The 21,954-nt window shown below is 55.8% G+C and overlaps 8 protein-coding genes and 1 non-coding gene across 9 annotated transcripts; 5 read left to right on the plus strand and 4 right to left on the minus strand.

Annotated features, from left to right (window-relative positions):
- Nucleotides 1-318: 318 nt before the first annotated feature.
- On the minus strand, nucleotides 319-2,510 carry LY79DRAFT_667591 (myosin-binding striated muscle assembly central-domain-containing protein; the record flags this gene model as incomplete). The annotated part of the gene is made up of 2 exons (XM_060563401.1): nucleotides 319-1,689; nucleotides 1,764-2,510. 2 exons carry the CDS (start codon nucleotides 2,508-2,510, stop codon nucleotides 319-321), a joined length of 2,118 nt encoding a protein of 705 aa, XP_060417027.1.
- A 1,747-nt stretch (nucleotides 2,511-4,257) lies between these two features.
- LY79DRAFT_577585 (transcription factor tfb4) lies at nucleotides 4,258-5,355 on the plus strand (the record flags this gene model as incomplete). Its single annotated transcript, XM_060559889.1, has 1 exon — nucleotides 4,258-5,355. One exon carries the CDS (start codon nucleotides 4,258-4,260, stop codon nucleotides 5,353-5,355), a length of 1,098 nt encoding a protein of 365 aa, XP_060417028.1.
- A 502-nt stretch (nucleotides 5,356-5,857) lies between these two features.
- Nucleotides 5,858-8,187, minus strand: LY79DRAFT_79546 (threonine aspartase). The gene is made up of 3 exons (XM_060565130.1): nucleotides 7,716-8,187; nucleotides 7,469-7,668; nucleotides 5,858-7,413 (listed from the first exon to the last, which is right to left on the minus strand). Exons 1-3 carry the CDS (start codon nucleotides 7,967-7,969, stop codon nucleotides 5,948-5,950), a joined length of 1,920 nt encoding a protein of 639 aa, XP_060417029.1. The 5' UTR covers nucleotides 7,970-8,187; the 3' UTR covers nucleotides 5,858-5,947.
- A 1,059-nt stretch (nucleotides 8,188-9,246) lies between these two features.
- LY79DRAFT_588249 (actin family) lies at nucleotides 9,247-10,928 on the plus strand (the record flags this gene model as incomplete). Its single annotated transcript, XM_060560890.1, has 7 exons — nucleotides 9,247-9,281; nucleotides 9,364-9,386; nucleotides 9,449-9,676; nucleotides 9,733-9,779; nucleotides 9,832-9,918; nucleotides 9,976-10,809; nucleotides 10,863-10,928. The coding sequence occupies 7 exons, from the start codon at nucleotides 9,247-9,249 to the stop codon at nucleotides 10,926-10,928; spliced, it is 1,320 nt and encodes a 439-aa protein (XP_060417030.1).
- Nucleotides 10,929-11,534: 606 nt separating this feature from the next.
- Nucleotides 11,535-11,959, minus strand: LY79DRAFT_667595 (uncharacterized protein; the record flags this gene model as incomplete). Its single annotated transcript, XM_060563402.1, has 2 exons — nucleotides 11,535-11,721; nucleotides 11,910-11,959. 2 exons carry the CDS (start codon nucleotides 11,957-11,959, stop codon nucleotides 11,535-11,537), a joined length of 237 nt encoding a protein of 78 aa, XP_060417031.1.
- A 342-nt stretch (nucleotides 11,960-12,301) lies between these two features.
- On the minus strand, nucleotides 12,302-13,417 carry LY79DRAFT_510230 (zinc-binding dehydrogenase; the record flags this gene model as incomplete). The annotated part of the gene is made up of 2 exons (XM_060554146.1): nucleotides 12,302-13,302; nucleotides 13,357-13,417. The coding sequence occupies 2 exons, from the start codon at nucleotides 13,415-13,417 to the stop codon at nucleotides 12,302-12,304; spliced, it is 1,062 nt and encodes a 353-aa protein (XP_060417032.1).
- Nucleotides 13,418-17,207: 3,790 nt separating this feature from the next.
- Nucleotides 17,208-17,291, plus strand: LY79DRAFT_t69. Its single transcript has one exon. It is a non-coding gene; the product is annotated as a tRNA-Cys (tRNA).
- Nucleotides 17,292-18,168: 877 nt separating this feature from the next.
- On the plus strand, nucleotides 18,169-20,047 carry LY79DRAFT_588251 (cytochrome P450; the record flags this gene model as incomplete). Its single annotated transcript, XM_060560891.1, has 5 exons — nucleotides 18,169-18,334; nucleotides 18,394-18,871; nucleotides 18,941-19,009; nucleotides 19,077-19,777; nucleotides 19,905-20,047. The coding sequence occupies 5 exons, from the start codon at nucleotides 18,169-18,171 to the stop codon at nucleotides 20,045-20,047; spliced, it is 1,557 nt and encodes a 518-aa protein (XP_060417033.1).
- Nucleotides 20,048-20,110: 63 nt separating this feature from the next.
- Nucleotides 20,111-20,864, plus strand: LY79DRAFT_80034 (uncharacterized protein). Its single transcript, XM_060565131.1, has one exon. It carries the CDS (start codon nucleotides 20,328-20,330, stop codon nucleotides 20,805-20,807), a length of 480 nt encoding a protein of 159 aa, XP_060417034.1. The 5' UTR covers nucleotides 20,111-20,327; the 3' UTR covers nucleotides 20,808-20,864.
- Nucleotides 20,865-21,954: the final 1,090 nt, after the last annotated feature.

A 21,954-nucleotide genomic window follows, 5' to 3' on the forward strand; every position in this document is an offset into this window, starting at 1 on the left:
GGACTGCTCAAGGATTTGCTTGAATAAGGCAGGGGGAACAACGGGACAGGGTAGATAAAACAGCATCGTGACACCAGCATTTTGATTGGTCTGTAATAATCCAAAAAGGCACCAAGCAGGCCACCTAAGAAAACAAAGCGTGGCGTAATGAAAAGTAAATACGGTGCAAGACACCGTTTCTAGTCTTGTTCTCTTCTTTTCCCCGCCCTTTGTGGGTTCTCTGCCATATAGTGTCTGTCTACTCGATCTAAGGAGATAATGTATCTATACAGAGAAAGAAAAGAAAAAAAAACCGAGACCCGGGCCCCTCCCCGTCTTTTAACCCTCCAACGCCCGGTTGTCCTCGAGCAGGACCTTCAGAGCCTGCACGAGGACCTCGACGACCTCGGCCCGCCGGCTCTTCTTGGCCGCCTCCTTGAGCGCCTCCAGACCGTCCTCCTCGATGATCTTCTTGCGCGCGTTGGCGCCCGGCGCGCCCTCGGCGGCCACCATATTGTAGATGATGAAACCCCCGCGGTGCCGCAGGTCCTCGCTGTCGTCGGCGCACATGTCAAGGATGACCTTGATGCCCCGCTCGCGTTCCACGACGGCCTGCACAACGTTCTCGTGGCCGGTGAGGGCTGCCAGCGCACCGCCTGCCGCGCTGCGCGTTCCTTCGTCCTCGGCGTCCGCCAGGGCGAGGAGGATGTGCAAGCGGCCCTTGGCTTGGGGGCTGCCATCGGCGTAAAGCGCCATGCCCTCCGCCGCCTGTACCAGGTTGCAGACGAGCTCGACCGCGGCCTTGGACACCCGCGCGTTGGAGCAGAGCAGCTGATCCTCGATCTGCGGCCATGCTTCTCGGACAATGGCTCGCCTGGTGTCTAAATCGTCGGTGGATGCGAGGTTGGTGAGCGCCATGAGCGCCTCGAAAGTGGGGAGGAGATCACGGGTCTCGGCGGCCGGATCCGGGGGGATGATGGAGATGAGGGGGCGGATCGCGGAGCTCTGCGTGTTGGAGCGGCTCCCGCCGAACACGAGGGCCGGGTTGGTGCTGATGAGGATGCGCGCCAGAGCTTGTGCAGCCGTGCGGCGGCCTGCAGCTTCCGAGTCGGGCAGAGTTGCCCACGCGGCCAGGAGGAGCTTGACGGCGCCCTGCTGGGCAAGCTTTCCGCGCAGGGAGGTCGTGACTGAAAGCGAGTAAATGATGGCGACAGTGAGTGAGAGCGAGGCCGGTGAGCCGTTCTTGCTGTGTGTCACCAGCACGGGCGTGACGCCCGCTTCGAAGACGCGCCTGCACCGTTCCGAGACATGGTCGTTGTCGTTGAGGGGGTCCGGCCCGGCGGACTTGCCGGCGGCGGCGGCGTACGCCTTGAGTTGGTTCATCTTCTTTTCCTCCTCGGTCAAATTGGGCTGGTACCTGGTCAGGTTAACCAAGATACTAAGGGCTCCGTAAGTCACGGGCGACTTGGGCGGAGCGTCGGCCAACGTCTTGACCAGCTTCTTTAGGAAATCCGGGTTCCCCGCCAGCTTCTCCTTGATGGCGGGCTGGATTGATGCGTACGCCAGTCCTTCGATGGAATGGTGATGGCCATGGTCGTCTTCGCTCAGGAGCATGGAGGTGAACCTCGCCGACAAGTCTTCGATGGTGGTAATGGCAGGCGTTATCCTCTCTTGGCCGTCCTCATTGTTCGCCGGTGCGGAGGGCACCGCCTTCGTTCTGAAGTCAGTCAGATCTATGATTGGACGGGTCCGTGTCGGGCTGTTGGAAGGTCTGAATACCATACCCTCAGTTTCGCTAGGATGACGGCTGCCAAATTCTGGACTTGCTCCGAGTGTTTGCGCATGGAGACGGAGCCCTCCTTGGCCGAGTACTCTGGGTCCTGTAGCATCTCCTTGGCGATCTCGTTGGGGTCCTGGTCGACAACCTCCTCGAGCCACTCGGTGCAGTACTTGTCCACAGCGTCGCGGCATTGCGAGTTCATGCAGGCGGCGTTGAGCATCTCCAAGCAGGCGGTCTCAACCTTGCGGCTCTTCCATTTCCTTCTCATCAAGGGCCCGAGGGAGCTCAAGAAGCCCTCGCTCAAAAAAAGGTCGGCCGTGAGGTCTGGCACGACGGGAAAGGTCGAGGCAGCGACACAAAAGGCGACAATGTAGTCGTCATAAGTACCCCGCTTGATCTTGTCGAAGAAAAAGCCAGAAAGCTTCTTGGCGCCATCGTCACCGGCGGCCTTGAGGTAGGCAGATGTGGCGATGACTGCGTGTGCGCGGACGATCTCAGGCTGTCTCATGTCGAGGTATGTCAGAATGGTGTCGACACAGTCGCCGTCGATGAGGTTGCATATTGTGGGGGCGCCAGTCTTGGCCTGGATGAGCTGGATGTCCTCATTGAGCAGCTTGGTGAGCTGGTCGAGGTCGCGGATTGTCTCATCGTCCTCCTGTCCGCCCTCCATCAATCGCGCAAGCACGAGGAGAGTCTCGTCCTCTCGTGAGGGCGCCGCCTTGGGAGCGGTCGCATGTGTGACGGCGGCCATGGTTGTTGGTACTGCGGCAGTCGGCACGAGACGCGGGGGAGTGAAAGTGCTCTTAAGCGGTCGGTTGATGATAACGTATACTAGGGTGTAGCGTGGCAGGTGGGTGGATGAGTGAGGACAGAACAGACCAGACCTGGGACGGGATGAGGAAAGAAAAAAAAGAAGAGTCTAGAACGAGATGGGGCGACCCAGCGATATAAGTAGGGTACCTCGTCTCTGGTCGTTTAGGGCGGCGAGGGCGACGGCGGAGGCGGCATCGATGAGTCCGACTATGTGATGGGATGTGTTGGTCACAAGGTCCGGCGATGACAGAACAGAAAGAAGCATGGAGGAGGTTCCGGTCGAGTCAAGCGCTGAGATAAGAATGGCAGCAGACAATCAATCCCTCGAGAGGTTTCACCAAGCACACACAACATACCTACTGCGTAAGGTACACGTACAGTAGCATGGCTGTGCAGGTAGCACGCACCACTCACTACCAGACCAGAGGTAGGTAAGGCACCTTAGTCTCTGTACTCTGCCCAAGGCAGACACACCCTCCGGTAGGTAGCCAAGCACTTAGGACGGACGGTGAGGTCAGATACTGCAGTCCAAGCCAAGGTCTGTCCAGGCTACTTTTCCTCCCTTCCCTTTAGCGCCTGTCAAGGCTGTCTTTGCAAGGTTCGATAGGCCCGGCTTTCCTATCTCTTGTTTTAGGTGCCACGGGTGCCCCTCGTTGGTTACCACTGGCTGTTGCATCACACCTCGTGCCCCTCCCCCTCCTATCCTTCCATCTATCCATCAACTGTAATGCACCGCTGGCGACAATGCAGAATGGGCCCCCCGACAGTTACGCCGCCTATCGCGCATAATAAACTCAATGAATCGAAACTTTCGAGTTTATTTTCCTCTTGGTGGACTCGGTCTTGCTGGACCTCGAAAACAGCCGATAATTAGTGGGTTCCTGATTGAGCCTTGCTTGTACCGTACCATTCCAGCTTACCTAAGGCAGACAAACTACCTACCTGCGAACAAGACCCTCTCCTCCCTCTCCGGTGCCGAAATAAGTACGTACATTAGGTAGCTTAGGTGGTCCCTTTCTCCAGTGCTTCAGTTCCAAGTCAGCTTCGGTCCGGCGCTGTGTCTACTCTATCGGACCGTGATGTAAATCATCACATCAAATCAACTCAACCCTCCCATGCCAGACCACGGCATGATCCACCCCTTGTATTCTTTTTGGCAGACCCCAGCCAGGGAAAAACACTAGTAAGCTAGGTATCGAGGCCTCTTCCCGTCGCGTCCCCTACCCCTGGGCCCTTGGCCCTGAGCCGCCCAATGGCATTTGACTTTCTTGCCATCCTGTGTCTGGAGCACGGACCAGCTCTCAGCTCCAGCCATGGTGTGGTTACGGATTATTTCTGGACTTGAAGCTTGCTTGTTGTTGCATCACATTGCACCTCACCTCACACGAATCCTACCTTCCCATAAACCCTTTTTTATTTTTACCCTGCTCCCTCGGCCCTTTCCCTCTTGGATGAGACCACGCCAAGAGTCCCAATCCACTCGTTGGTCTCGAGGACGTAGGATTGGAAGGGGGTCCAGTCGAACGACGCCCTGGGATAATTCAACACAACAGCTGCTCGCAGGACCGCAGATGCTCCGCCTGTGACACTCTCGCTGCGACCTGGCGCCCGCCCTCTGAGGCCATCGCCGTCTCCTGCATTGATCCTAATTCTGCTCCTCCTCCGCCGCCGCCACCCTCTCCACCATGAACGCCGTCGACGCGTCGGACCACTACGAGGTCTCCTCGCACGAGGCCACGCCTTCCCTCCTCTCCATCGTCATCGACACGAACCCACGTGCCTGGGCCGCCCTCAACGACGTCCTGCCCCTCTCCAAGGCCATCGCCAATATTCTTGTCTTCGTCAACGCCCACCTCGCCTTCAGCAACGCGAACCAGGTCGCAATCTTTGCCTCCCACAGCAACCGTGCCGTATGGCTCTATCCTTCCAAGCCCGAGGCCGCCGGCGCCAATGGCGCCCCCCACGCTGAGGACGTGACCATGACCGACGCCGACTTCTTCGCTCCCACGCCGAACCAGTCGTCCGCCAACAAGTTCCCTCAGTTCGCCCAGATCGAGGCCGCTGTCATGAGCTCCATGCGGAAGCTCGTCGACGCCACCACTGAAGCCGACCTGGCATGCACAACAACCCAGCTGTCGGGCGCCCTCACCCTCGCCCTCGCCCACATCAACAAGACCTCACTCTCCCTCAACGAGACGAATAAGGCCCCCGACGTTGCCCGTTCCACCTCCTCCGCCCTCAGCCGCCTCCGTGCCCGAATCTTCGTCCTCTCTGTCTCCGACTCGGAGCCCGTCCAATACATTTCCACCATGAACGCTGTCTTTGCCGCAGCCCACTCCCAGATACCCATCGACACCCTGGCCCTCTCGGGCGACGCAACCTTCCTCCAGCAGGCGAGCTACATCACCGACGGCACCTTCATGCAAGCCGCCAGCCCCCGCGGCCTCCTGAGCTACCTCATGTTTGCCTATTCCGCCGACGCCGAGGCCCGCTCCTCCCTCATCCCCCCAACCCACCACACCGTCGATTTCCGCGCCGCCTGCTTCTGCCACGGCCGCGTCGTCGACACGGGCTTCGTCTGCAGCATCTGCCTAAGTATATTCTGCGACGTTCCTGACGGTTCAGAGTGCCTTACCTGCGGCACCAAGCTCTCCCTCGGCAGCTATGGCGCTAAGCCCGCCGTCATCCCCCGGAAGAAGAAGAAAAAGAAGAAAACGGTACTGGCCAACGGCCACAGCAGGGAGGAGACGGGCAGCGCTGCGGGAACGCCGCGTCCGGGATAAGACAGGGCGCGAGAGCAACAAGGAGAGAATACAGGTCAAAAGATTTGACGAGATTCACCAGACAATGCCCGCTCAGGCGGCGTCATCGGCGCAGAACAGGCAAGACACATGACGGCGCCGACAGACGCTGCAGACAGCTGCCTAAATGCAGCCTGCTTAGCCTAATCAGAGGCCTCCGGCGCAGAACTTAGCAAAGTATATATAGATACAAGGGAATGGTTCGCTCGTGCTCGAAAGAGAAGGAAGCGAACAATCCAAAGCAGAGAAGTTGTGCTGTATCGGAGTACGGGTTCTGGATTGGTCAACTTCTTCCGACTTGCATATAGCTGGACGGAGGAAGCCTTCAGGTCGGGTTCAGGGTTCATCAACCGGGCGTCTGAAAAGAGGCGTCTATTCGCACCAAGGATGACCATCAGATTCGTATCTAGATAAACTACTCCAGTGGTGGAGCTGAATAACAGGCACCATCATGTCTTTGACCAATGCGTCTTAAAATACGTGTCTTGTTCCTCGTGCATGAACCTGTGAGGTGGCGCTCTAGGAGGGCAGTTGCCATGTATACGAGAGGGGTATCACTACCGAATAAAAATACTCAAAGTTCGAATCTTGCCGTCCTTGTTGGCTCAGTCATCGGGTACTGCGTCGCATGCGACGCAAAACCACGCCCAACTACCGCAACGCACCAACAGACTCGTGTGCCCATTTTTCCTTCCGAGACTGCACTAAACAAGTTACCGATTGCGGTAACGATCCCATTATCACGATCCTGGATCCACCCGTATCCTTCGAGCCCCCGGGTAACTTGAGCAGTCTCGCCCAGACGGGACATGACGCAAACTGGCTCTCTGTCCGAACCGCCCATGGAGGCCAACGCGAATGAGTCGGTATTGTGGGCGAAGTATAAATAGTACCCCGTCCGTGTCTTCTTGACCGTCATCACGCCAATCGCCCCGGCAGAGTTGCAGTCTTTGACACCGGGGTGGCCCATGAAGTCGTTCGTGATGAAGGACTCCATGATGGCGTCCTCGTCCCATTCCTCGATATCTCTGCCGCTCGGACCTCGACGGGTATTGCCATATATCCGTTCAGCACATCTTTGTGACGCCATTGTGGTGGCCATGTGCTCCCCTGTGCCGCTGGTGACAGTTGCCACACTGATACTGTCTGGATCGTTCGGATCACATGGCACTACAGCTGTGCCGATGCCCACCAGAGCAGCAGGACCTATTCGCCCACGATGCTTCATTCCAATGCCACCAGATGACGAGCCTGCCGCGATGTTTCCTTTTTCATCGATTGCTATGGCTCCCACGGTGTCGGTGATGACATCCTCATGCTCCAGCTCGGTTGCAGAAAACGGTCGCTTAAGACTACGAGGGCTGCAGCCCTGGAGCTGTGCAATCGTGCTTGCGAACTTGGCTCCATCTGTCCACTGAGGGGACCTGGTACCGTCACGACTTCCCTCGTTCGCCAACTGACTGGGAGGCGCTGCCAATGACTCCTTTTCCTGAAGTATGGTAGGCCGGGATCTGTTGGCTGATGGTGCGGAAACCCCGATGTAGCTCAAAGGAGAACGTTCAATCTGCTGAGGAGGCGTCCTAGGGTATGCTGATCCGGCCAAAGGGTTTCCCTGATGATGGCCCTGCATCTGCTCGAGCGCCGGAGAACCCCTTTGTGGAGAATCCGGCTGACCTTCATTCCAGGTACCGCTGAGGATAGCATTGGCATGGTCCCTTTGTTGATTCTGGTGTAACCTAGCTGGTATCGGCATGGTCTCGAATTTCTGGCAGTTATCGATCGCTTCTCCGGGTGGTTTGCGTGCTCTAGCCTGCCTCAGCCTCTCCTCCGCCCGATTGAGATCTTCTTGCCATCGCAGAAACCGGTCACGTGCGTTCTTGGAGACCAGGTAATCGTTCGGAACAACCTGCATACCGTTCTCCATGGCAAAGTTTTTGGCACCCTCCCCAACAAGTATGTTTGGCGGAACACGTCGTAGAGACAGGGGCTTATTGCTTTTGTCCAATATCAGCTTTGCGAGGCAGACAGGGTTTCTGATGTCTAGTCATAATGTTAGTTGTGGCCACTGACTGCAGTTGTCGGCAGGGTAACTCACTGGGAACCGCTCCACAGGCACCACTCCTGCCAAGATGGTCGACAATCGTTGCATCGCATTCAACAGTCCCGTCCATTGACAGGTTAGAACCGTAGCCGGCATTGGTTATCTCCTTGTCTTCCAGGACGCGCAAAGCCGCCTCGACAGCTTCGGTGGCCGAAGCACCCGATTTCAGGAACTTCATTCCCATGGAAGCAGCACTGATTCAGTTGGCAGATGCCCATCAGAACGCGCAGGGTTGACTTACTTGCTACAGGCCTCAAGGTGAACTCGTTCATTTTGGTGGCTATGGAAACCAGCCCCTGCATGGATGAAAATGGCCCCGGCGAATTTCCCCTTTTGCATTCGCTTCAACATCCGGTCGACTGTGCCGTTAGCGCCTCCCATCGTCTTTACATGGTTTTCCGAGCCTCTGATATGCGGGCCTTGTAGAGGGAGCGTTGAAGAGCCTTCAGCTGCGAGAGCTGTGTCGTACTTGGTCTCAGTGACCGAGTGTTCCATTCCAGGTGCAGTCCGATCAAGTGAAGATGCCACTTCGGATTGCTTAATGGGTTCCCTCTTTCGGTGCAGGAGTGATCATTCGTTTGATCTTCGGGAAAGCGGATTTATCGTGGGTTTGAGTACCTAGGGCAGTGTAGTCGATATTGGTTTTGGGGTAAGGCAATGCTGCGAGTAGAGACTGTGAGGCTTCCGAGTGCAGATTGGTCATTAAAGATAGTCGGTGACCGGACAGTGGAGGAATGATCCGACGTTGAGTCAGTTGCCGAGAAGACGAGGTCCACTGTCGAGCTTGAAAACAGTTGATGATTATGGACGTAGAAGATTAATGAATGATGAGGTGGGATGACTCTGGAAGGGTGGTCCTAGGACCTTTCGGTTACCATCCAAGAAGTGAGCGTGGCGTAGATGTGACCTAGGAGAAGAGGAGAAATCGAGGATGAAGATTGGGCGGAGCGGCTCGCAGCTAAGAGATTACAGGAGATCGAAGTCTACAGGGACTTCCAGAATAGTGCAGCGAGGAAGTTGCCTCGCTGAATATGGAAGGGGACGAGCAATGTGGGAAGTCGCAAAATGCTCAGAAAACCCAAGCGTGACTTGGCCCTTTCTCTGCTGAGATTTCCCACTTCAGAGCCAGGGAACAAACGTCTCAAGCTCCGGTAGGCGCAAAGCGACGTCTTTCGCACGTCGAGACTTCTGACTAAACCAGTTCAGTTCAGATGAACAGGCGATAATTACCATCCAAACATTTTCGGTTTGGAGGGTGACACTTGCAAAGACAGTTTGTTGTCCGCCTTACTGTTTCTGACCCAAACACCTGCCTGTCCCAGATTCCTATTACAAAGTGCTTTGCCAGAATTATCACAAACAATTCAGCCTCCCGGTGTAGCAAAGAGCTCAAGAAAAGATCCTGGAAAGGCACAGTTGTTGTCGTCGAAGTTCAAGCAAGACAATCATGTGCTTACTTAATATACTTACAGTGTTTCATACAGTGTAGGATGATCGGCACGGCCTTTCCTCTCTGGTGCGCTTGGTGGGGCTTTCCTCTCACTCTCTGGTGGGGCACCGACCTTCTCCATGGCTGGAGAGTCCACCCACTCTGATGCACAGCCGCAGGTTGGGAGCTTCCATCGGTGACAAGGCACACATTTCCGGCTACCTTGGACGTACGTCGTAACCAACATCACGACACATCCAACAACCCGACGGCCTATCCTCTCACCCATTGATGCTGCAACTGAGCTAGAGCCTCAACGAGCGCACTAGAACCAACTTCCACGATGGCGAACCAAACGCCTGCCGTTGTCATGGACAAGTAAGCCACTAATGTCACCCTGCCCCGCATCCCCCGAGGCAGACGTCAGTGAGACTATCTCCAGCTAACGGGCCATCAACAGCGGCACGGGATTCTCGAAGCTCGGTACGCCAATTGCGCACCTCCATCGTCTGTATACCAAGTACTAGCTCTAACTTCCGGTTCAGGTTTCGCCGGCAACGACTCCCCGTCCTTTGTGTTCCCCACCGCTATCGCGACGAAAGGTGCTGCCGGAGGCGCTGGAGGAACGGGCTCAGGCCGTCCAGCTGTTGCGAACAAGCCATCTTTCCTCACCGGCGGCGCAGGCCCTAGCGGCCACCTGAACTCGAAGCGTGGAACCGAGGACCTGGACTTCTTTATTGGTGATGAGGCCATTGCTGCATCTGGAGGACCCGGTCAGTTGAACGCGAACATAGTGGCACGGACGGCCAACCGCTGACGGATTCTCCAGGCTACGGTCTTCATTATCCCATCCGCCACGGCCAAATAGAGAACTGGGTCAGTCTTTGTCTGGCGAAGAGTTCGCCCAATACGAGCTAACAGCTTGCAGGACCATATGGAACGATTCTGGTCCAACTCCATCTTCAAGTACCTCCGCGTGGAACCCGAAGACCACTTCTTCCTCCTCACAGAACCAGTACGCACCCAACACCCGTCGCCGATGACTAGGATTCTTGAGCTGATCTTGTAATAGCCCCTGAACCCTCCCGAGAACCGCGAGAACACGGCCGAGATTTTCTTCGAGTCCTTCAACTGCGCCGGTCTTTACATCGCCGTCCAGGCTGTGCTTGCTCTGGCCGCCTCGTGGACCTCGTCCAAAGTTCACGATCGGTCTCTGACCGGTACGGTCATTGACTCTGGTGACGGTGTTACCCACGTCATCCCCGTTGCCGAGGGCTACGTCATCGGATCCTCCATCAAGTCGATCCCCATTGCCGGTCGCGACCTGACTTACTTCGTGCAGTCGCTTCTGCGTGACAGAGGCGAGCCAGACTCGTCGCTCAAGACGGCCCAGGAGATCAAGGAGCAGCACTGCTACGTGTGCCCCGATATCGTCAAGGAGTTCTCCCGTTACGACCGCGACCCCACCCGATTTATCAAGCACCCGGTAATCCAGCCCGGCGGCCGTCAGGTCACCGTCGACGTCGGATACGAGCGTTTCCTCGCCCCTGAGATTTTCTTCAACCCCGAAATCTACAGCTCCGACTTCCTCACGCCCCTTCCCACTGTCGTCGATAATGTCATCCAGACCTCGCCCATTGACGTGCGTCGCGGTCTCTACAAGAACATTGTCCTTTCCGGTGGCAGCACCCTGTACAAGGACTTTGGCCGTCGCTTGCAGAGAGATATCAAGCAGTTGGTTGATGCGCGCATCCGAGCCAGCGAGGTCCGTAGCGGCGGTGCCAAGTCCGGCGGTTTGGAGGTCCAGGTCATTACGCACAAGAGACAGAGACACGGTCCCTGGTTCGGTGGTAGCTTGTTGGGCCAGACGCCCGAGTTCCGGTCCTACTGCCACACCAAGGCTGAGGTAAGTGCATTCTGTTTGAACAGTATGGAGGGCTTTGCTAACTGATTTGATAGTACGAGGAATACGGTCCCAGCATTGTGAGAAGGTTTGCGCTGCTGGGCGGCCCTGGCGGTTCATAGATTTGGGGAGAAGCGTAGACTACAAGCCATTGTCACTTTAAAAGGACGCCACTCCCACCACCGCGTCTGCTTTACTACGAGAATTCAAAATCATGACCTTCATCAGTCATGCCTTTTTTTTTTCTTTTTTTTTTGCGTATGGGCGGGGTCCAACTCTCGTCCCTTAGGCCGCCGCTCTCCAGTGGCGGTTGGGACGACGATGATGCCGGCTGTCCCTGATGTGATCCAAGCTGTGCCTTTTCAATAGTTCTCACCTGTCGGCTTGATGGTGGTCAGAATGAGTGAAGTCGTTGGCCCCATGAATCTGTGCGACAAACACAGAAAAAAAAAACTGGATGTTATTAGGTTAGACCATCTTCGGCCAGACCCAATTAGTATGCTTTCGAATAATCTCTGGCCAGTCTTGTCTCTCCAAAGACACTTGGACCGGATGCCATGAGACGCCAATTGGTTCATGTGCAGATGAACATGTTAAGCAGATGATGTTTCCTCGTGGCAGCTTCTTGTTGAGCCATGTAAAGCAACTCCGGTCAGGCCCGGGCTCATGAAAGTGCTTCAAAGTGTTCCCTAGCTGACGCCGGTCTTAGTATGACCCGGTTATTCGGCCTACTGGCCCTGGCCGAGCACAGATGTAGAGATGGCCATCGGTACAACCTCGACACTGGCCAAGGCAGAACCTTCTGGGCCCAAGAAGCACATGTGCTTGAGCTTGGGGTCTTCGGGCCATGCGTCAAAGGGCCAGGTGACGATCCTCTTTTCTACGTCCACGAACCCGGCGTCTTGAAGCATTTTGCTCGGAGCTAAGGGGGGACGTCAATCGGTCGACCACTCCTGTTTGTGGCCTTGATAACCATGTTGTTCCATTGGTAAGGCTTGAAGCCTGGGGCAGCAGGTGATCTTAGACGTCTAGATAACCCCCCGGTTCGAGGGTAGCGCAATTACCTCCATTAATATGTCATGTGTCGTCATACGTCAACTTACTCGTATACTTTGTCAACGATATCTCGCCAGCTGGCGAAGATTTCAATCATGGTCGCAATTCTTCCCGTTTATTTTTTGCTTGTCCATCTCACTCATGAGCATCATTGAGGATTGTCATTGTCGCCAAGTCAAACAAGCAGACCATCGTTGTTCCACAGTTATCATCATTAGTCGTCTCCCATGAACGGGATACAACTTATTATACATGCTCAACTCCCTCTCCCAGGTTAGGTATCCGTGAAAAGCCGTAAATAGATACATCGAATCATCCACTCGCCCGCTGTAAATCATAACCCGGCCGCCGCCGCCGATCGCCGCCTCCCAGCTTTTGCGACTTTAAAACCACCAGCCCCCCAACTTTTCAAAACTGCTCCACAATATATAGCAGACGCTCACTTGCTGGTGTCGACGACGTAGCGGCCGGCGATCTGGCCCTTTTTCATCAAGTCAAACACCTCGCCGAGCTGACTCAGGCCGACGGTCTTGTAAGGGGCGTTGATGAGGCCGCGGCGGAAAAAGTCGATGGCCTCGGCCGTGTCCTTGCGGTTGCCGACGTAGGAGCCCTTGATGGTGATCATGCGGACGACAGTATCGAAGACGGGCGCGCGCAGGTAGGCGTTGGCTGGCAGGCCGATGCAGACGACGGTGCCGCGGGAGCGAACGTACTCGGTGGCCTGCTGGAAGGGCTTTTCGCTGACGGCGAGAAGGATGACGGCATGGGGGCCAAGGCCCTCAGGGGTGGCCTTCTTGACATCCTCGACGAGGTTGCTCGAGGTATTGAAGTCGACAAACGCGGTGGCGCCGAGCTTCTTGCACATCTCGCCCTTCTCGGCGCCGCCGTCGATAGCGACGGTGTGGAGGCCCATGGCCTTGGCGTACTGGAGGGCTAGAGAGCCGAGACCACCGCCGGCACCGACGATGGCAACCCACTGACCGGCGCGAACGCCGGACTCCTTGAGTCCCTTGTAGACGGTGATGCCGGCGCAGAGAATGGGGGCAACGGCCTCGAGGCTAACGTCCTTGGGGATGCGCGCAACGTGGGCCGCCTTGGCGATGGCGTACTGCTGGAAGCTACCGTCGACGGTGTAGCCGGAGAGGAGAGCATGAGGGCAAAGAGGCTCATCAGCGTCTTGACAGAAGGTACAGGCAAGGCAAGAGCCGTTCAACCATTTAACACCCGCGTAGTCGCCAATTTCGACATCCTTGACAAGCTCGCCGCGCGCGACGACGATACCGGCACCCTCGTGTCCACCGACGAGAGGAAGCTTGGTTTCGAGAGGCCAATCGCCCATCATGGCGTGCAAGTCGGTGTGACAGACACCGGAGTATTTGATATTGATCAAAACCTCATCAGAAGCAGGCTTTTGAACGGGAATCTTCTTATATATGACGGCTGTAACATGTTAGAAACGAGTGCGATCGGAAATGCTGCAAGGTGTGAACATACGTCCGCCGGTCTTCTCGATGACCTGGGCCCATTGCTCTGTGGGGATCTCGGGAGCAGACATTATGATGGTTGGTGTTGGATGATGTTGAAAGGTCTCTGAAGAGATGAAATTCGGTGTCCTCCTAGGTATTAACAGATGCTGTGTCGGAAGCAGGAATGTCGAGATTGGATTGTTTGATCTGATCAGAAGAGAAGGAAGGGCATGGTAACGTGCGCTTTATATAGAGACAAGAGCAACATCTTGGACCCTACCAGAGACGGCGGCCGTATAAGTGAGGTGCAGGGGTAGGGGAGCTCGGTACGGCAATGGACGGTGGTGGCCCAGCAGGTAGGGTATAGTAGGCAAGGCATGGCGAGGCGAGGTGCGGTGTGGTATCAGGGCTGACTGGGCATCCACTGGGAAATGCCAGAGAAAAACGTATGATGCTGACGACAGGCCAGGAAAGTCAAAGGAACGTTTGCCCCTCACAGTGGTGGCAGGAGAGTTCGCGACACCCGAACAAGTACATACCCCAAATGCCAAGATCCCGGCCGGTTCGGACGTGGGCCGGATCACCACCCATGCATTAGTTCTCAAGAAGCGTTGGAGAATAGTGTGCTGAAAGTCTGCTCAAACTGTGTACGATACAGGCCTGGGGTTGGCTGGGTGGGAGGTCCTGTACCTGTGAGTGACGGTTCACCCGCCTACGCAGTACGCTCGCTCGACCAGGTTGGGGGAATTAACGCGGCGACCCCTCGAATAGGAGACTACGCACAATGGAAAGCATTACTCGGCGGACGATGGGCAAGACCAACCGGGGTTGAGGGTCAAGGATTTGACGTCCGGCAAGGTCTCGCTGGCAGCGGCGCGCCGCGTTGGAATGAGTGGGCGTGGAAAGATGGAAGTTATGGTAAAGCTTCGTTCCATTGGGATGGCGGATTGACAAAAGAACCGAAAATCTCCACCTGACAAGCTATGGATTGACTGTTTGACATTGGAGCACAGCGCGGAACGACAGACATCAAGGCGAGTGGGGAGTAGGCTTCATCTGCAGGCGTCAGCGTGGAATGGTGGAACCACGACCTCGTTGGGGGTTCGTTCTCGTCCAGTTCTGGGAACCTCAGCTGGGTTCATTTGGTGGACGGCCATCGCCGGTAAGTCAGGTTGGGTTTCGTTCGCAGCCTTGACTATCGTTCCATGCCAATTGTACGTATTGCTATGTACCTCGTCGGTATGGATTGCCTCGACTGGACCGGCGGGCCTGATCTGATACGACAGACATTGGTCCGAAAGTGACGACGAGCATGGACGCGAGGGAGAGCGTCCAGGATGTGGTGACCGGGCCCTTGCCACTGGGCTTTGACGTATCGTGAGGGACGGCTGATTGATTGCTCTGGTGCTGCTGAAGAAAACTTGAGACGTATGGCCGAAGAGCACCATTAGAAGAGCATGGGATGTTGAGGTTGGAAAATCAGATGGTTCAGGCCAACCGAGACCAGCGCCACAACAGAACAGGAACGGCATCACGCTGAGCCCATTTCGGGTTCATGCTCGGGCCTTTTCTTTCCCTTGGTGGAATTCCTCCACTGCGAGAGTGACTTGATGTGGGAAAGAAAACCCGTCATATGTACCTACCTATCTATCGTATCTACTGTACCTACCGTACGTGCGTACCTACCTAGGTACCTACCTATCTATAGGTAGGCAACTAACCATAGTCTCCAACCAAGCTGCTGTGCCGCCCTAGGCCATTCTAAGCACTGATCGAGCTTTGACGGGATCAGCCACAGGGGTCCAACACCCCATCCGCTGGCGCCCGTCGCCGTAATCCCTGACGGCCTTACGACGAGCGCACCATCACGCCACTCAACATTACCACCAAAAACAGGCCACTCACTTTCCGCGTCCCCATATCCGAATAGCGATTCTCAGCCGAAGTTCCGTCAATTATCCTTATGTGAACTTCGCTCAATCAGCATGGAACGTTCAGGACTTGAACACACCTCATCACGCCTACTGTTAAATCCTTAGGGTACCATCTCTAAGGCCTGTGCAAGGTAAGAAACCCTGGACGCCGTATGCTTGAACTACCACGTGAGGCACAGTCAACGCACGAGCCATCGTACGGAGTTGCAAGGAAGGGGCTGCGAATAGCTTCACGAACCTCATCTCCGTTCGTCCAGAGAGGGGCCTACGGATCATGCGCCTCGCAGTCCCAACCCGACACGATGCACCTTACGACGCACCAGCGAACAAACAACAATCCTGCCTAGTCGCAAGCTGAACGGGAATCGTTACCCCATAACCCCCAGCACCCACTTGCACAGTATCTACGTACACCGTACGATCGTCTCTTTTGCGTGGCCACCATCCCGAAACTGGCCTCCACACCTTCGCTCGAAGGGAGCTTCACTGTCCGACCTCCTGACGTAAAATACTATCCACTACGACTGAGACAGTCACACACGAGGGTGCCGCCTCTGGGCGGGACCCCGCGATCCTCAAACGCTCCCCATATCTTCCCCGCATCGGGCTAGCAATAGTTACCCTCCTCGAGCTGATCTTACCTCGCTTCACCGTCACACTCTCTCAACACTGTGTGGAACACTTTGCCCCGAGATCCTAATCTCTGTCAACGTCCCGGGTGCATCCTAGAATCCCGTCGTGCGGCGGCTTCAAGGACGAGCGGAGGTCTGCCTGCTGCGGCTGCCAGAGATCCACTGCGTACTGCCTAGTTTCGACCTATTTGGTAACCCGGCTCAGGTACCGGTAGTCCAATGTCAGTAGCGGCCCGGAGGAACGGAAGATTTCTCCCATGTCCCCCTACCGGCACCGTAGAGGATGAGACAGCCGAATCGTCCTAGGGAGAAAAAGTATTGAGTGGGTTTACAAACTTTACGGATGAATACCAGATCCAAGGCTTGACTGCCCGAAGCCCCAAGTCCCTGCTGGAATACCGTGCCAGAACTATGACGGAACACTTTGCCTAGGTGCGTTCGTTAAGCTCGTCTACGGATGTAGTTATTTATCATTATAACGTCATGCGTCCGCCGCCAACAAATCTCCAATACCGTTGTGGAGGCGGGGATTATGGAGCAAGCCTGGCATATTGTTGCCCTTAGCCCTTGGAGCTGTCGTCTCTTTGGCAAATGGCTCTGTCTCGATTGTGTACCCGAGGCCTGCATGAGAATAAATGATAAAGTGACCGTGTGTGTATGCGTGCAAGTTGGCTTTCCATCTGGCTCTCGGTTTCAGCAAGACGCTGGAGTTTTAGCAACCGCACAAGAGTTCCATCAACGCAGCTCCATTTCCTCGACCGTCTATGCATGCATGCGTGTATGATGGTACGATATGAGGGCCAGTTTTGACAGGTGCGACGTTGCTGACAGAGGTGCGAAGGGCATTGCGGTTTGGGATCTGGAATCGTCTGCGCTGTGACCCGTCCAAGTATTGCAGTCTATGAGGCGCAGCACCGTCTCAGCAGCTGCAATGCACTTATTCCCTCTGTCTGGATACCGACAGCAAGTTCGATGCAAGCTCAGCCGAGCTCGAGGGAACCAGCCCCATATTCATCGGAACATTGCCACAGACGGAACTAGGTTCCGTCGGAGTTCCGCATAATTGAGAGGCACAACTCTTTATCGATGGTATGCTCTTCGCCACCAGGCAGCTTGGCGTTTTGAGGAAATATCGCCGACTGGCCGTTGAAGCTGAACCCGGTCGCGATCTCCCGTCATGTGGAGTATGCCAATGCGGCGTCCGCGGGGAAATCATGGCTTTAGTCGAAGCTGTTGATTGACAAGGAGGCAGGTCAATGATCAGCTATATAGGCTATCTGATATTCACACTTGATCATCTAATCTTCTGAGTTGGATCGATAGCTCAGTGGTAGAGCGAGAGATTGCAGTAGCACGCAAGTATCTCTAGGCCCCGCGTTCGAATCGCGGTCGGTCCTTCAGTTTTTGATTTTCTTTTGCATTCCATCATCCCTTGATGATGGCACGTCTTGCACTGCATTGCTATGCGGTCCAACCTCTTTTTAAGCTCTGGTGCTGCAGATCCCAGCCCTTTATAGAGTCGCATGCGAACAAATCAAAATGTCAAATCAGATGAGACCGGACACCCAGCTCGACCGCCCGCAGGCTGCATCAGGAGCAGTACCGTAGAGCGGGCCAACGTGCGATCGAAACATCGGCCAGCATCATGCGGGGGGGCTTCGCCTGTTCCCCCGCTTTACAGCCCACCGGCTCTGTGTTCCAAATAGTTTATTTTACTGTTTTTTTCGGACTGGGCGGGCAGCTAGTGTGGCTGATCTCGCTTTGTGTGGGCGCAACTGTTCGACAACGCGAACATGGCACATCCTCGCTGGCCCGCGTCGAGCGCTTGATGGTGATGCAGAGCCCAGGTGCCCAGGTCAGCCCACCAATGGCCTTCGAAACTCGAGATGATGTGTCGGGTCCAGATGTGGCAAGAGAAAGTATGCCTCCCTTCCCCATCGGGGACAAGGTCGAAGCTTGCCGCGGCCTGAGCAGCCACGCAACCTGGCATTCACATGTGCCGCTCGGTGATTGATTGAAACCAACTCAGTTAAGACGATGTCTGCTGGCTCTCACCTCGCCCCCAGGATCCTGCAAAGGACCGACAGATAGACGTAAGTGACTGCTGGCTGAAAGATTTCTACTTCTCTCTCTCTTGTTCGTCCCAAGCGTCTGTTTCGAATTATTCTTCGACTTTTTTCCTTGTTAGTCGAGAAACCTCTCCGTCCATCCCGGAGACACCTGCCATACCGATAACTGTCACTGAACGTGGTTGGGGCATTCACTTGATCCAAGATGGGCTTACTCGAGAGGATAACGGCCGCCAGCCCGCTAAGCATCGTGGGAACCCTCTTCGGGGCCTGCGTCCTGCTCCTGGTTTACTTCAGACTCAGGGCTGAGTACAACATCAAGAAATCGGGCGGCGTGAGGGCGCCAGTCATTTCATCCAACCCGATAACAGGTGCCCATCATGAAGATGCTCTCTGCCACGTCATGGGCCCTTGGCTAACTTGAGCAAAGCAATTCCTGTCTTCATCCGCGTGGGCCGTGCCCAACTCAGGCATCAGCTCCTCGATGGCTTCAACAGCCTCTTCAGCGTCGCCACGCCCGAGTCTCCGCATACCATCGAGATGACCTTTTCGGGCAAGATCCGGTTCCTCATCACCCGGGAGCCGGAGCACATCAAGACGGTCCTCACCTCCAAGTTCGCCGACTTCGGCAAGGGCCCCATGTTCCACGAGAGCTGGTCCCCGTTCCTGGGCGACAGCATCTTCACCACCGACGGCAAAGTGTGGCAGGAAAACCGGAGCCTGATCCGGCCCATGTTTGTCAAGGACCGTGTCAGCGATCTCGCCATCTTTGACAAGTGGACGACGACGATGATCGGCATGTTTCCCGCGTCAGGTGTCACCTTTGACATCTCGGATCTTTTCTACCGGATGACTCTCGACGTGACGACCGATTTCCTGCTTGGGCACAGCGTCAACAGTCTCGGGAAGTGAGTTGGGCTGAGAGAATGAGTATCTGCCTATGGGACTTGACCGGCGCTGACGACGTGTGTAACCAGCCCGAGGCACCTCTTTGCGCAAGCCTTCAACGATGTCCAGAGGTATCAGATGTTCTACACCATCATGGCGTAAGTCTTTCGTGACAGCGACTGACACGTGGCTCCGGCTGACACTTATCACTCCCACCCCCGGCAGACCTTTTCAGAGCTTCCTGCCTCACGGCAAATACAACCGCGGCATCAAGGTCATCGAGGAGTTCATCCTCCCGTTCATCCAGGAGGCGCTCGCCCTGCCGCCCTCGGAGCTCGAGAAGCTCACCAAGTCGGACAAGGACTTCACGTTTCTCCACAACATTGCGCGCTGCACGCGCGACCCGAAGGTCATCCGCGACCAGCTTGTGGCCATCCTGCTCGCCGGGCGCGACACGACGGCAGCGACGCTGTCGTGGACGCTGTACGAGCTGGCACGGTACCCGGACGTGTACGCGAAGCTGCGGCACGAGGTGCTGACGACGGTTGGGCCGCAGCGGGCACCGAGCTACGAGGACCTCAAGAGTATGAAGTACCTCGCCAACTGCCTGCAGGAGACACTACGACTGTACCCGGCAGTGCCGTACAACGTGCGCTCGGCGCTGACGACGACAACGCTGCCTGGGCTGAACGGCGGGCCGGATATCGCCGTGATCGAGGGCGACTCGGTGGTGTATAGCACGCTGGGGATGCAGAGGCGACGCGACCTGTACCCGGAGGAGTCGGCGACGTTTGCGGATCCGGCCATCTACAGCCCCGAGAGATGGGAGAATTGGCAGCCGAAGCCGTGGCAGTACGTGCCGTTCAACGGCGGTCCGAGGATCTGCGTCGGGCAGAACTTTGCTAACACGGAGATGGCTTTCACGAGTGAGCGCGAACCCGCCCCCCATCCCCCCATCCTCCTATCCCCTTCCCTCCCCCATTCCTCCGGCTGTAATGTGCCGGACAGACATGGCATGCCGTGGTTATCGATCGAACGCTGACGCGAGGCCAGTGGTCCGGATTCTGCAAAAATACGAGAGACTCGAGTACCGCGGCGACTGGGAGGCGCAGGTGCTGAAGGCGGAGATCGTGGGCGCGCCGGAACACGGCGTGCCGATTGCGTTCTTTGAGGCTGTCGACGGCGAGATGGCGTGAAAAGGGAATCAGTAATCACTCAGGGGGTTGACGGACGGCGGAGGGATGAGCAACAACTGCATGGATTCATCACCGACGCCATTAAGGATAAAAAAAAAAAAGACTGCGAGCCGGCGGCTGGCCCCTGGGACGTGGAAAACTCCACAAAGGGGCGGGATATTTGATCATTTTTTCCCCTTTTAGGTTGGGTTTGTTGCTAAGATGACGATTACCATGCCGGGAAACTTATAATCACATCGATAGATATGATGATCGATTAGCGAGGGCTCTGGACGTGGCTATGGCTCCGGTAGTCAATGAAATTGACGTTATGATACATCGCCAAGCGTCGACTGTTCGCGTTACAATCGACTCAATGATGGGTAAGCCGTCACACGGAAGGAATGTTGACGATGAAGGCAAGCTCTTTTCTCTGCGGAGAGGTAAAGCAATACGGGGGGTATCGATAAAATCTGGGTTTGAGTTTTTTTGCAGGCACACGGCGTCATGCGGTCGAAATGTTTGTCTGTCGGGCTTTCTGCAGCGAAGGAAACGGCGATGCATTGAAGAATGCGGCAGGGGTCCTGGGAGCATCTCATTTCACGAGAGTTACGACTGGACTCGCCCTTCCGGCACCACTGCGGCGGCGCACGGGGCGGCAACGCTCAGATGGGGCGGGCCAGGAACATGGAAGAAACGGACGACGGTTGAGATAGGTACATACCTAGTGGGCGCGTACGTGTGCAATGGCCGAAGTCGCGCGGGCGAGGACTGCATGTAGTTGCTGGCCATCAAACATGTGTCAGGATATCTATTCTCCGAGGACGGGTGCGCAGGCCGCCGTCGTTTGGCTGTTTGGGGGGTGGGGGTTTCCTTCCTTCTACCTACCAGTATTCAGTGCGGGAGCGCAGCGGTGTTTAGTAAATGGTTGGCGTTTTGACGGTCTTCATTTTCCCTAGAGCAGGGCGGTTCCGGTGATGGCGTTTGGCGTTCTTGGGAAGGGTGTAGATCGCCTTGACATAGTACCATACCTAGTAGTGTGAACTGCGGTAGAGTAGACAATGTACTGCGTAGTAGGTATGTATCCCGACTGAGACCCTTGTGGAAATTCATTCCTGCGACACGGGATGGCTAGCAATGCTGGGTTCTTCGGCGGACGTTTGCGACACATGCCATCGAAGAATTCCTTTGTTCCCGTTGTTGCATCAACAGCAGCAAGCAACCAAACTACATGGAAAGAGAGGGGGGGGGAGCAAAAGGTTCGGTCAGTCAGTCAGTCTGTCAGTCTGTCTGTCTGTCTGTCTGTCTGTCTGTCTGTCTGTCTGTCGGTCACTGTCTGCTGCTAGAGAACATGGCTCCATCTCGGCCATTTTTGGCGCGTGATGGAGGCTGTGATTGGGTGTGTCGCGCCAGACCGCCTTCAATAACCCCTCCAGCTGTCCGTTTCGGGAACAGACTGGCAGGGTTCAATGCAGAAAAGAGCAACGAAACCCAGGCTCATCACCTCCACCCTCCCCGCCTGCGCTCTGTTCTCGCCGGTGCTACGGTGCTCTCCCCATCACCCTGCAGCTGCGAGCAAGGAAGGCAGAACAGAGAGAGTCTGTCCCCCTCACCAGACCAGGGCAGGCACTTCCCGAAGAGAGCTTGCTTACCTTGACCCAACCGGCTCAAACCCTGAACCCCCCCGTCTAGGTCCAGTCGCGGGAAAACGAAAATACAAACCTCTCAAACCTCTCTCACCTCTTCGGCACTGAGCGTCTCCCTCCTCTTCTTCCACGCTCGGAAAACCAAGCCATTAGCTTTCCTTCTTCACCTTGATTCCTACAGGTTCTAGGGGAAGTCTCCCTGCCTGATGTCACTGTATGTCTCTCTACCCAACCTTGCATGCACAATTGACCTTTCCGGCCAATTGACTGAGACATTGCCAT

This window comes from Colletotrichum navitas, assembly GCF_030913465.1.
Source record: "Colletotrichum navitas strain CBS 125086 chromosome Unknown LY79scaffold_13, whole genome shotgun sequence".
NCBI classification, from domain to species: domain Eukaryota; kingdom Fungi; phylum Ascomycota; class Sordariomycetes; order Glomerellales; family Glomerellaceae; genus Colletotrichum; species Colletotrichum navitas.

Bases quoted from the DNA above. Each gene is read 5' to 3' on its own strand.
- LY79DRAFT_79546 (XM_060565130.1), bottom strand. From the start codon at position 7,969: ATGGAACACTCGGTCACTGAGACCAAGTACGACACAGCTCTCGCAGCT. The intron at 7,669-7,715 runs GTAAGTCAACCC...CAACTGAATCAG, and splicing joins CACCTTGAGGCCTGTAGCAA to TGCTGCTTCCATGGGAATGA. The intron at 7,414-7,468 runs GTGAGTTACCCT...CATTATGACTAG, and splicing joins TGCCTGTGGAGCGGTTCCCA to ACATCAGAAACCCTGTCTGC.
- LY79DRAFT_80034 (XM_060565131.1), top strand. From the start codon at position 20,328: ATGGCTCCGGTAGTCAATGAAATTGACGTTATGATACATCGCCAAGCG.